Source organism: Bos grunniens, chromosome 24 (assembly GCF_055505025.1).
Source record: "Bos grunniens cultivar Pamir isolate PY7600 chromosome 24, Bosgru_T2T1.0, whole genome shotgun sequence".
Taxonomy (NCBI): Eukaryota; Metazoa; Chordata; class Mammalia; order Artiodactyla; family Bovidae; genus Bos; species Bos grunniens.
The window spans coordinates 48,245,984-48,260,321 of record NC_141188.1 but is presented as its reverse complement, the minus strand read 5'-3'; the positions used below and the strand labels follow the sequence as shown (position 1 = coordinate 48,260,321).

The 14,338-nt window shown below is 40.6% G+C and overlaps 1 protein-coding gene across 15 annotated transcripts in view; it reads right to left on the bottom strand.

The window, feature by feature from the left end:
• Window positions 1–12,084, bottom strand: part of KATNAL2 (katanin catalytic subunit A1 like 2) — a 112,442-nt gene extending 100,358 nt beyond the window's left edge. For all 15 annotated transcript variants that reach the window (XM_086373401.1, XM_086373398.1, XM_086373391.1 and 12 more), the window contains exon 1: window positions 11,943–12,084. Coding sequence is in view for 4 of the 15 variants with exons in the window: in XM_086373391.1 (XP_086229517.1) it covers window positions 11,943–11,993 (51 nt within the window). In the remaining 11 variants the exon portion in view is untranslated. The remainder of the gene's footprint in view (window positions 1–11,942) is intronic.
• Between the last annotated feature and the right edge of the window lie 2,254 nt (window positions 12,085–14,338).

Genomic DNA, 14,338 nt, shown 5'->3' with positions numbered 1-14,338 from the left:
AGTTGAGTCCAACTCTTTGCGCCCCCATGGACTATACAGTCCATGGAATTCTCCAGGCCAGAATACTGGAGTGGGTAGCCTTTCTCTCCTCCAGGGTATCTTCCCAACACAGGGATGGAACCCAGGTCTCCTGCATTGCAGGTGGATTCTTTTCCAGCTGAGCCACAAGGGAATAAAAAAGAAAAATTAAAATGCTACATATTAAAACATATGGAAGCAGGCAAAGCAGTGATTAAAGGAAAATTTAAATCTTTAAATGCATCTGTTAAAAGAAAAAAGATAAATATTAAAATTAAGCAAATATATTAATAAATTATAAAAAATAATAAAGCCAAGGAAAGTATAGAAAATAACCATTTTTTACACTTTTTTTATTCTTTTGAATTTTTTATTTTGTACTAGGGTATACCTGATTAACAATGTTATGATAGTTTCAGGTAAATAGCGAAGGGACTCAGTCATACATATACATGTATCCACTTCCCACCTCAATCCCCCTCCCATCCAGATTGCCACATAACATTGACCGGACTTCCATGTGCTATACGGTAGGTCTTTGTTGGTTATCTGTTTTAAATACAGCAGTGTGTACATGTCCATCCCAAACTCCCTAACTATCCCTCCCATCCCCAGCAACCTAAGTTTGTTTTCTAAACCTGTGAATGTCTTTCTGTTTTGTAAGTTCATTTGTATCATTTCTTTTTAGATTTCACATATAAGGGATGTCATATGATATTTCTCCTTCTCTGTGTGACTTGACTTCCCTGGTGGCTCAGACAGTTAAGCATCTGTCTACAATGTGGGAGACCTGGCTTCGATCCCTGGGTCGGGAAGATCCCCTGGGGAAGGAAATGGCAATCCACTCCAGTACTGTTGCCTGGAAAATCCCGTGGACAGAGGAGCCTGGTAGGCTACAGTCCATGGGGTCACAAAGAGTCGGACACGACTGAGCGACTTCACTTCACTTCTTCTCTGTCTGACTTACTTCATTCAGTATGACACTCTTTAGGTCCATCCATGTTACTACAAATGGCATTATTTCATCCTTTTTAATGGCTGAGTAATAGTCCATTGTATATATGTAACACATCTTCTTTATCCATTCCTCTGTCAATGGACATTTAGACTGCTTACCTATCTTGGTTATTATAAACAGTGCTACAATGAACACTGGGGTGTATGTATCCTTTCAGATTATGTTTTTCTCTGGATAGATATATGCCCAGGAGTGGGATTGTAGGGTCATATGGTAGCTCTGTTTTTAGTTTTTTAAGAACCTCCATAGGAGAAGGCAATGGCACCCCACTCCAGTACTCTTGCCTGGAAAATCCCATGGATGGAGGAGCCTGGAGGCTGCAGTCCATGGGGTCGCTAAGAGTCGGACACGACTGATCGACTTCACTTTCACCTTTCACTTTCATGCACTGGAGAAGGAAATGGCAACCCACTCCAGTGTTCTTGCCTGAAGAATCCCAGGGACGGGGGAGCCTGGTAGGCTGCCATCTCTGGGGTCGCACAGAGTCGGACACAACTGAAGCAACTTAGCAGCAGCAGCATACTGTTCTTCATAGTGACTGTACCAATTTATATTCCCACCAACAGACTAGAAGGGTTCCCTTCTCTCCGTACCTTCTCCAGTGTTTGTTGTTTGTAGATCTTTTGATGCTAGCCTTCTGGCTGGTATGAGGTGATAGCTCATTGTTGTTTTGATTTGCAAAGAAATAATAATTTTAAGACCGCAAAAGTAGAGAAACAGAAATCAAACAGACCATAGACAGGATCAACAAAACTTGGTTCTTTGAAAAGACTGACAAAATTGATTAAACCTTTGGTAAGACTAATGAAGAAAAATAAGAGAAGGCACAAAAAAACCAATGTAAGAATAAAAAGGGAAGATGGTTACAGATTCCATATATATTTAATTTTTTAAGAAAGGATATTATGAAAAAAAAGGATATTATGAACAATTATGCCAATAAATTTGAAAATTTAGATGAGATAAATGAATTCTAAAAAAACATAACATACCAAATCAACAGCAAAAAGAAATTTTAAAGTACCAAGAGTTTTGATGAAAATAACCTGAATTTGTTAAAAACCACGCAATAAACAAACAAAAAACAAAGCAAAACACTTTCTACGGGAAATCCATTCTCAGATTTCTTTCAAGGCAAATTCTACCATTCAATGAAAAACACAATGGCAATCTTCATAATTTTTACTACTGAATGAATAAGAGGGAATATTTCTTAATTTTTATGAGGACAACATATCTTTCATACTAAAACCTGACAAAGACACTCAAAAGAGGAAAACAATAGGCCAGTCTCACTCATTAATATAGATGGAAAAAGTCTAAGCAAAATATTAGCAAACTGAATCACCATTATGTAACATCAAACTTCAGCATATCCCAGGAATAAGATAAGACTGTTTAATATTAGAGAATCAAACAACATAGTTAATGCACCACATTATAAAATAAAGGGAAATATTATAATCACTTTAACAAATGTAGAAAAGTATTTGGTAAAAATCAACACACTTCTTTGATTTAAAAAAAGAACTCTAAGCACACTATTTTATATTGCTAAAATAAGATCAACATACAAAATCAATTGCATTTCTACATATTAGTAATAAATATAAAATTAAAATTTAAAAACCAAGAAACCATTTACAATGATATGAAAACCGTTTAGAGTGGTATCAAGAACTACAAGTATTTCTAACAAAAATGGGCAAGTTTTCTATGCAGAAAACTCTAAACTGCTACTGAAAAAAATTAAGGAAGCCAGAATAAAAAGAGAAACCATACTCTTCAATTGGAGAATTCTTTGTAATTCTCATTATTTTTAAATCATCAATTCTTCTCAAATTTATTCTTCCAACTCAATGCCATCTCAATCAAAATTTAGCAACCTTTGTGGAATTTGACAAGTTGATTCTAAAATATGTAAACACATGTCAATAATAGTGTGACCATTTGACAAAAAAGAACAAGTGAGAAGTCTTTGCTCTAGAGGATATCAAGAATGGATTGGCGTTTCGTCACTAAACAAGTGTCTGACTCTTTTGCGGCCCCACGGACTGTAGGCTGCCAGGCTCCTCTGGCGATTTCCTAGGCAAGAATATTGGAGTGGGTTGCCATCTCCTTCTCCAGGGGATCTTTCCAACCCAGGGATCAATCCTGCGTTTCCTGCATTGGCAGGAGGATTCTTTACCACTGAGCCACCTGGGGAAGCCCATAAAGAATGGATATAACTTAAAAAATGAAAAAAATAAAAATAAAAGAATGGATACAACTATATTTCTAAGACAGTGCGGCATTGGCATAGGAAATAGACAAAAAGACCAATGGAACAGACTTGAGGACCCAGAAACAATTTTGCCTATTTTCTTATATCTTGTTTTTCTCCTTTTTATAATCATGTTTTCCGTAAATGTTTAAACGTATTTATAACAACTGTTTTTAAAGACCCCCCATCCAATTCTGTCTTTTGTTGTATTGCTGAGTCTTCTGTTGACGGATTTTTGTCGTTTTGGCACATTTTCCTGTTTTTTATGACCGCTAGCAGTTTTTTCCTTGGATGCCAGTCCTGCAAATCTCTAGATTATATTACCTTCTTTTAAGTATGTTGAGGGTTTGGGAGAAGCAGATCTTTCAGTTATTTGCAGGTAATTCTGATCCTATTAAGCTTTGTTAGAAAAGAGGTTATGTAAAGTCATGTTTATTCTAAGACTAGTTTTGTGCCAAGTCTCTTCAGTTGTGTCTGACTCTGCGACCCCATGGACTGTAGCCCACCAGGCTCCTCTGTCTATGGGAATCTCCAGGCAAGAATACTGAAGTGGGTTGCCATGCCCTCCTCCAGGGGAATCTTCCCTCACGCACTGCCTTCCTAGAATCTCCAGTAAATGCTCTGCTGTTCCACAAGAGGTCTCCACTCAGGTTGGTTGGACTTCAAACATCTCAGTGTTACACGAGCACGGGTAGCTGTTCCTCTTACAGTTCCCTGATAATTGGCTTTACCCCAGCTTCAAACATTTCCACTCTGTGTATGCACAGCTTAGTATTCAGCCCCAAACTCAGAAGCATGGAGCAATTTGTTTGCCAAGCTGCCTCCTCTCTGGTCCTCTTCCATCCCCATTCTAACCACCGAAGTCTTCCCAAATTCAGCTCCCTGTCTCATCTCTGCAAAACTGCTGGTACTATTTGCTGTATCACATTTGAAAGCAGGAAGCTGTATAAATTTTTTTAAATGTACACAAGACTGATCTGAATGGAGAGATATATACTTTTTGTACTTAAAAATAAAATCTATTAAAATTAATGTAGTTTTTTTTTTTTACAAAAGAAAGAAAGGATGTTAACACAAAACACCAAATGTACAGCATTTTTAAAGATCCCCACAAGGCTACACCGGTGGTCAGCAGTGAAGTAGTTAATCTTCCTTAAGTAAGTAAGAGCAGAGCAGAGCACTTAAAACATGAGTTACTTAAAATTCAGCTTAGCTTATGGTGATTTAGAGCTCATTTAATTAGTATTTAGAACTGCGCATTGTTTATAGCTATTGGTATTTCAATAGATGCTTAAATGTTTGAACATTTAAAGTTTAATAAGCCTTAGTTCTCTGAAGAAAAACATTGATGTAATTAAATTTTCAATTACCCTAGTTTTTTTTTTTTTTAGGGGACCATGTGATTAATAAAAGCTAAGGCATTTAACAACACTCATTTAAAAACCTAATCTGCCACCTCATTAATTAGTTAACACTTATAGTAGGTATTTTTTTAATATAAAAGTTTCACACAAGCGAAGTCACAACTTTTGAAAAGTACCTGTAATGACAAGTGAGAATAAATAAAAGTAATTTTGTATCAGATTATTTTGCACATGAATGTGTGGCTCAATTATGGCTTTCTAAAAACTGTTCTTCTGCATTGATACCAATTACTGTTTGTTTGGTTTAAATTCTGTGGTCAAATTAAAAACAATGAAGCAATTGCTCCTCAGAGTTCCTTTCCCCCAGGATCTTACCTTCAAGTGGGGAAAAAAAAAAAAACAGTGGCAGAGGTTTACAAATTGGACACAGCTTTATTTTAATTAAACACTAAATTTAAAATGGAATAGGAGAAAATTCTCCACTCACAGATCTTTGCTACCCACAGATCATTACGGTACCACAAAGGAGGTCATGATGCACACCCAGAACTACTGGATCACAACCTGAATGTTCAAAACATCCCAGGTGTTCAGTGTGCACACTAAAGACTCAGAAGCCCTTCTGAAACATTATCAGTTTACCAGTCAGAAAAGAAACTTACCAGAGTTCTTGCCCTCAAGGAGCTTATAGTCTACTGGGGTCAGGGGAAGGAAAAGGACGGGAAAGGAAAAGGTCATGACAAGGAAAAATCCAATTATAATTTACTGGGATAAAGGTGGCATGGTGATGTCTACTCTTTGCATCAAGGAGGGGCACTTTGTCAACTTTGGAAAAGGCTGACCAGAAGGGGCAAGTTTAGATCCTAAAGAACAAAACTGTAAGGGACAGAGAAAGATAAGAGCATTAAAGAGGCCAAGAAGGAAAACAGAACTCTAGGAGACTGTAGTATCATGAAAACCAAGAGGCGTTTCCTAAGGCTAATCGGCAGTTTCAACGCCCAAAACATCACGGGTATCTCAAAACACCATGTTTTTATACATAGTAGTCACTAAGTAAGTGTTCATTGTAGGAGCTGATGAATAAATGTATATTTACACCTCAGTGTTAAGTAAAAACCAGTATATGAATTGAAAAGTATCTAACTCCCATTCTTAAGCTCAGCCACCAACCCCTATCATATGCAAATAAATAACCGTATTTAAAAGTAAATTTTAACATGCAAACAAGTATGACAAATGCCTGATTTGAAACCCACAATAACAAAACAAACCTATCATTTAGATACGAATCATATATTAGTTGATTTTTTTTAAATTCACCTCCTGCAAAAGCAACTAGTGCGAGTCTTTGTGCCCAGTAGACAATACATATCTGTAAAACAAAAACTGTTCTAGAGAGTGTTTCTCTCTGCTGTCTCCCCAAATCACATTAAAATGATGGTAAAGGAATTTTTTTAAAAAAGGAAAGAGTAAGTACAAATTTTGCTCTGAACAGTGAAGAGAAACCCCCCACCCCCAAACAACTGCCTTTCCCTGTTTAACTCCAACAGGGATAGGAAGCATGCTTGTTTTGCCCTCATTCCCTGTAGGAAAGCGAAGAGCATTTCTTGGAGAAACTGAAAACCTCAGCAAATATCTACAGAAACTGGCTTCTGTGGATGTCCCAATAAAAAAGCTCCTGCCTACCTGATCATCCAACAGAAAAACCCATCCCTATTTGAGGAGCCTCTTCTAAAGCTCACAGATTCTAATTCGCTTTTAGGTGTCTTACCTCAGGCAAGGTTCACTAGATTTCTGAGGAAAACCTACATGAAAGACAGAGCACCAGGGAAAAAAAGCAAAGAAAAACTAGAGAGGAAATGTTAGGGGAAGCACATTGAAACCGCCCACCCTGGCCAGACACCATGGTAACCATTTGCATGAGTTGTTTTATGACAGGAGATCCTGATAAGGAATAAGGAACTAATAAGCCACCACCAACGGGAAGAGTTCAGGAAAGGTCTAAAGGAGACACCGTGTGTCCGTCCGCTTCCCAGAATCCCTCTCGCTAGCATCCATCTTGGCTGAACCATGCTTGCGCCACCAGGAAAGACTCTGAATTAGAATGATTGGCCAAAGCCCATCCGGAAACTAATCCCATCACCATAAAACTGTGAGACTGCAAGCCACGCAGCAGAGCACTTCTCCTGGGTTCCCTTACCCTACTGCTCTCCACCCGGGTGCCCTTTCCCAATAAAATCTCTTGCTTTGTCAGCACACGTGTCTCCTCGGACAATTCATTTCCTAGTGTTAGACAAGAGCCCAGTTTTGGGCCCTGGAAGGGGTCCGTCTTCCTGCAACAGAAACAGACAAAATACTAGGAGCAAAAGACAAAAAGGGAAGGGGGTGGGGCAGGGAGGGAGAGGAAACCTTCACAGTTAAAAGGAGCCATGAAAACAGAACACTGAGACAATAAGAAAGTATCTGGAAATAAAAATACGAAAGCAGAAATTTAAAACTCAACCAAATCAGATAAAAAGTTGACGAGGTCTCTTGATAAGAAAAAACAAGAGTAAGCATTGTAAAATAAAACAGAAACCAGCATGTTACAGATTCCATATGGAAGTCAAACATTCAATGAATAGGACTTCCAGGAAAGGAAAACAGGAAAACGAAAGGAAGGGAGGGAGGGAAGAAGGACAAGAGAGAAAGAAAGGAAGAGCAAGAGGGAAAAAGAGAGAGAGAGAAATTATCTAAAGAAATAATACAAGAATATTTTCCAGAATTGAGGGCATGAATTCCCTGATCTAAATGGCCCATAACTTCATACCAGCACTGGGAATGAAAAAGAATTCTCAACAAGTGATATCTTCATGAAAATTCAGAAACTAGAGATGGTAAGGAGAAGATTCTAAAAGGATTCAGAGAATGAATAACATCACACTTGTTGCTACCCCACTGGAAGCTAAAAAATAATGGAGAAATGCCTCCTCAAATGACATGAAATCAATTCCAACCTAGAGTATCAGTCTCAGCCACACCATCAACAAGGTGAGAGAAGGACAGAGTTGCACGCATAGTGTGCATGCACGCCAAGTCGCTTCAGTCATCTCCTGCACTGGCAGGCAGGTTCTTCACCTGGAAAGCCACTTCATACACTGCTGCTTTGTCTGGATGTATGTGCATACGTACTTCAAAAACTTTGCCTCCCATGTGCCCTTTCTCTGGCAGCCACTGGTTGGTGTATTTTGCTAAAACAGGGATATAAGGCAAGGAGGAGGAAAAAGGAACTTCCCTGGTGGCCCAGCGGTTGAGAATCTGCCTGCCAATGCAGAGGACATGGGTCTCATCTCTGGTCGGGGGACAATCCCACACGTCTCAGGGCAACAACACATTGGGCCGCACCTAGTGACCAGGGAGCAGCAACTACTGAAGCCCTAGTGCCCTGAGCCTGTGCTCTACATCAAGAGGAGCCATCACAATGAGAAGGCTGCATATTGCAGCTAGAGAGTAGCCCCCGTTCTCTGCAACTTAGAGAAAGCCCACACAGCAACCAAGACCCAGCACAACCAAAAATGAATAAATAAATTGTTTAAGTCACTCTTCTAAACAAAAGGAAAGAAGGAAAAGAAAAAAACCTGAAAATTTTCTTGGTGAGCTTCACCACATGGAGAGGAGGTTTACAGTTTCTTCAGAAAATTTAGGAAGAAAGTAGTATCAAATATACAGAAAAGTAAACCTAAGAATAAGGCAGAGTTTAGTCAGACTTTATTTTTCTGGGCTCCAAAATCACTGCAGATGGTGACTGCAGCCATGAAATTAAAAGACGCTTACTCCTTGGAAGGAAAGTTATGACCAACCTAGATAGCATATTCAAAAGCAGAGACATTACTTTGCCAACAAAGGTCCGTCTAGTCAAGGCTATGGTTTTTCCTGTGGTCATGTATGGATGTGAGAGTTGGACTGTGAAGAAGGCTGAGTGCTGAAGAATTGATGCTTTTGAACTGTGGTGTTGGAGAAGACTCTTGAGAGTCCCTTGGACTGCAAGGAGATCCAACCAGTCCATTCTGAAGGGGATCAGCCCTGGGATTTCTTTGGAAGGAATGATGCTAAAGCTGAAACTCCAGACTTTGGCCGCCTCATGCGAAGAGTTGACTCGTTGGAAAAGACTCTGATGCTGGGAGGGATTGGGGACAGGAAGAGAAGGGGACGACAGAGGATGAGATGGCTGGATGGCATCACTGATTCGATGGACGTGAGTCTGGGTGAACTCCGGGAGCTGGTGATGGACAGGGAAGCCTGGCGTGCTGGGATTCATGGGGTTGCAAAGAGTCGGACACGACTGAGAGACTGAACTGAAGCTACGACTGAGTCCTATCCCACAGTTAAATAAAAAATAAAATACAACCACAGTTTACCATATGGCTCAGCTGTGAATAATGGTTTCATGGTCGGATTAATATACACAATTATACTGAATTTGTATTTAATCAAAAATTGTGATAAAATGATCTTGGCAGAATGGAGGAAGGGAAGTATGGGCCAGAGAGAAAGAGAGAGGATGGGGAAGGAAAGAGGTAGGATAAAAAAAAGCCAAATGCTCACTTTCCATCAAAGTAAGTAGAATTTGCATCAGAAATTTTAACTTGTTATTTTGAAGAAGGGCAAAAGTAGTTGCTTCTGGGGAGCAATACTTGAGGGTGTGAAAGGGAGCAGGAAACTTTCTTAAGTTCTGTAGAACTATTAAATCTTTTAAAACTGAGTGCTGACATTACATTATTTAAAACAAAAATGCAATTGAAATATATATATATGAGAACATATATATTTAAATTTGAAACAATAAAAATCACCCAAATAAAGAGGAAGTATTCTTGAAATCCAATACAGTAGATAACATAGATGATCAAGTTCCTATGGACATACATCAGATTCACTGATTATCTTCCCCACCTCAATCTATCCCCTCCACAGGCCCATAATTAGTAAAATTCCTTGCATTTAGACCCCAGGAGTTTACGACATCAATAAGCATACCTAAATATGGCTCTCCCTAGTGCCATCTTGCAATGGCAACCCACTCCAGTACTCTTGCCTGGAAAATCCCATGGACGGAGGAGCCTGGTAGGCTGCAGTCCATGGGGTCGCTAAGAGTCGGACATGACTGAGCGACTTCACTTTCACTTTTCACTTTAATGCACTGGAGAAGGAAATGGCAACCCACTCCAGTGTTCTTGCCTGGAGAATCCCAGGACAGCGGAGCCTGGTGGGCTGCCGTCTATGGAGCCGCACAGAGTCGGACATGACTGAAGCGACTTAGCAGCAGCAGCAGTGCCATCTTGGGAACACAACAAAAAAACAAGATTGGGCCTCTGTCTTCAAGTCACGTGAATTCTGTCTGAGAGGCAATATCACATGCAGGAAACAGGTAATACCATAAATTAATCACAATTAAATAATAACCTACATGGCACAAACTATATAGAGTTCAGAAACATGTCAGATTTGAGAGAATGTTCCTAGAGCAGTGGGAGGCAAAGAGGAAGTTGGGCCACAACATTACCATGCTCTGTACATCATGTCAAGGTGGTACTTTTATCCTGAGTATAATGGAAAGCCATTAAAAGGATCCTAGCCAAGGAGTGACACAATTTTAAGATCACTCTGATCGTTGGAGGAAAAATTGACTGAAAGGAGGTAAAACCAACAGGGGGAATGGTTAAGAGGCTATTGAAATGGTTCAAGTGATAGATTATGGTGGCTTGTACCCAGATAAAGGCTGTAGAAATATTTATTATTAAAGACTCATTATATAAATAGAACCTGTAAGATTTGCTGATGCCTTCCTTAAGCAGGAATTAGCAGGAAGAAGGAGCTAAGGATGACTCTCAGAATTCTGATTTGAGCCACTGGGTGGATGGTGGTTTCACATTCCCAGATAGAGGAAGACTGGAAAAGCTACAAGTTTTAGAGGGGAAGGTTAAGAGTTAGCAGTTGAACAAGTTAACATTCAGATACTTGATTCTCCACTGGATTTGTCAAGTAGTCAACTGATTTATCATCCTTTCTGTGTTCCATATTCTAGGATATCACATGGCTCAGCAAAGAAGTCCAGTCTAAAGTCAGTTTAAGGGAGCTGCTGGCATACAGATGGCACTGGAAGTCATGAAGATGTGTGAGACTATCTAGGGCAGTGGTTTTCCAACCTGGAGTCTGAATTTAAGATGCACGTTTCAATATCCTCATCCCAGAGAGCTCCTGATTCTGTAATTCTCAGGGAGGTGCAGAAATCTGCTTTATTAAGAGCCATCCCCAAATGTTTTGATGCCGGTGGTTCAGGCTCAGGTTGGAAGGGCTTAAGCACAACCCAGAGGCGACAAAGTGGCAATAGCTAGTGTAGCCAATCCTTTCCATGAGTTGGAAAGAAACTGCAGAAGTTGGAGAGACACTGCTAGGTAGAGGGAGTGTAAGGCCAAAGGGTTACCTTTCATTGTGTATTATTAGCTTCTTTTTAAAGGTGGGAAACAGTAGAGTGGTGGTTCATAATCTTGGCTACACATTGCAATCGAGATTGAGATCACAACTGAGGTTTTAAAAACTATCAATGAACAGGATACACCAAAACCAGTAAATCAGAATCTCTGGAGGTGGAGCTTAAATATCAGTATTTTTCAACTAAAAAAAAAATGTTTGTAATCATTTTCCCCTTGAAGTATTGTTATATCCTCGATGCCTGGCATATAATACAGCTTCAATTTACGTTTTTTGTTGTGGAAAATATTGTTGAGCCAGTTAGCTAAGGACACAGATAATAGGTAACACTATGTATTGTAAAATTCATGTAATCTTTGTGTGAAAGGATTATAGTCCAATTACCTTACTTTCTACTGCGGGAACGGAAGCCTAAAAGAGGAATTAAATTCCTAAAGTCTCAACCTTGGTAGTAGTGAATCAGGACCAGAACCCCGTATTCCAACTCCCAAGTCAGTGTTATCCTGCGTTTCAACAATTTCATTTTGACCATACTCTAAATCCGCTCACTCATCAAGACTCAGCCTGCCTGATAATAATGCCTTCCCCTCAACACCTCATCTCCTCAGTCACAAACTCTGCCGTCTCTTTCATCAAACAGTAGTCGAGCCCAAATTCGACTTTCTTTCCGCAACCCCGCTTCAACCCTAGTCCCCAGACTTTGCGCTTGCGCCACAAGAGCAGCGGACTCTGTCGCCATAGCAACTGGACACAGGAATCGGCCCGCAGCAAGAGTAGAGGAGTTTCTGATAGTATATGCTTTCCTTACCGCTTCCCGAGCCTGATGGGTGAACCTGAGGGTCTGGTAAGATAGCTCCATCAGGACGCTGCGTTAGGAACCGAGAGTAGGAAGAAAAGGAGCCAGTTATTAGGCCGACCAGTACAGCCACCAAGGCAGGTCAGGGAAATCTGACGCTTAACCAGCCCGCCCCCTTCAGGATTGGCCAGAGTTTAGACATGCCGGCCAATCACTGGACAAAGATGGATTCTTTCCGCATGCCAATCAACGTTAAAATATTCCTGTTAATCCGGAGCTTTTGCACCACACTGGCCAATCGAGAGACACAAAGGGGATGATTGGCAGTTCAGTTCATTTCAGATGCTCGGTAGTGTCCGACTCTTTGCGACCCGGTGGACTGAAGCTCGCCAGGCTTCCCTGTCTTCACCAACTCCCGGAATTTATTCAAACTCATATCCGTTGAGTCGGTGATGCCATCCAGCCATCTCATCCTCTCTCGTCCCCTTCTTCTGCCTTCAATCTCTGCCAGCTTCAGGGTCTTTTCAAATGAGTCGTTTCTTCGCATCTGGTGGCCAAAGTATTGGAGCTTCAGCTTCAGCATCAGTCCTTGTAATGAATATTCAGGACTGATTTCCTTTAAGATGGACTGGTTGGATCTCCTTGCAGTCCAAGGGACTCTCAAGAGTCTTCTCCAACACCACAGTTCAAAAGCATCAATTCTTTGGCGCTCAGCTTTCTTTATGGTCCAACTCACACATCCATACATGACTACTGGAAAAATAGCTTTGACTAGACGGACCTTTGTTGGTAAAGTGATGTCTCTGCTTTTTAATATGCTGTCTAGGTTGGTCATAGATTTTCTCCCAAGGAGCAAGTGTCTTTTAATTTCATGGCTGCAATGATTTTGGAGTGATCCGCAGTGATTTTGGAGCCCCAAAAAATAAAGTCTGGCACTGTTTCCACTGTTTCTCCATATATTTGCCATGAACTGATGGGACCAGATGCCATAATCTTAGTTTTCGGAATGTTGAGTTTTAAGCCAACTTAAAGCTTCTGTTTCATCCAGCCAGGCATTTCACACGATGTACTCTGCATATAAGTTAAATAAGCACGGTAACAATATACAGCCTTGACGTCCTCCTTTCCTGATTTGGAACCAGTGTGTTGTTCCATGTCCAGTTCTAACTGTTACTTCTTGACCTACATACAGATTTCTCAGGAGGCAGGTCAAGTGGTCTGGTATGCCCACCTCTTTAAGAATTTTCCAGTTTCTTATGCTCCACAAAGTCAAAGGCTTTGGCGTGGTCAATAAAGCAGAGGTAGATGTTTTTCTGGAACTCTCTTGCTTTTTCCCATACAGGTATGACCTAAATCAAATCCCTTATGATTATACAGTGGAAGTGAGAAATAGATTTAAGGGCCTAGATCTGATAGATAGAGTGCCTGATGAACTATGGAATGAGGTTCGTGACATTGTACAGGAGACAGGAATCAAGACCATCCCCATGGAAAAGAAATGCGAATGGAATGATGCTAAAGCTGAAACTCCAGACTTTGGCCACCTCATGCGAAGAGTTGACTCATTGGAAAAGACTCTGATGCTGGGAGGGATTGGAGGTAGGAGGAGAAGGGGACGACAGAGGATGAGATGGCTTGATGGACGTGAGTCTGGGTGAACTCCGGGAGTTGGTGGACAGGGAAGCCTGGCGTGCTGCGATTCATGGGGTCGCAAAGAGTCAGACATGACTAAGCGACTGAACTGAACGGATGTTGGGAATTTGATCTCTGGTTCCTCTGCCTTTTCCAGCTTGAACATCAGGAAGTTCACGGTTCACATACCTGAAGCCTGGCTTGGAGAATTTTGAGCATTACTTTGCTAGCATGTGAGATGAGTGCAATTAGTGTGCAGTTGTTTGAGCATTCTTTGGCATTGCTTTTCTTTGGGATTGGAATGAAAACTGACCTGTTTCAGTCCTGTGGCCACTGCTGAGTTTTCCAAATTTGCTGGCATATTGAGTGCAGCACTTTCACAGCATCATCTTCCAGGATTTGAAAGAGCTCAAGTGGAATTCCATCACCTCCACTAGCTTTGTTTGTAGTGATGCTTCCTAAGGCCCACTTGACTTTGCATTCCAGGATGTCTGGCCTTAGGTGAGTGATCAAACCATTGAGAGAATGAATTCCTAGGCAGGTTGAAAAGAAGTCAGGGAGTCTCTGAGGAGACAGGAATCTGGGGTTCTCGAGGAGGATATAGGGGTCTGGAATTCTCAAGGAGGAGGAAAGGACAAACTTTTTTTTTTTCCTACATTCCTTAGTCTTAGTCACATAAAACGTTTTTTTCTTTAAGCCCTGATGATTACAGAAACTGATGATTACACAACAAACAACTTAACTTAAACTCTGTACTAAGGATTACACAACAACAA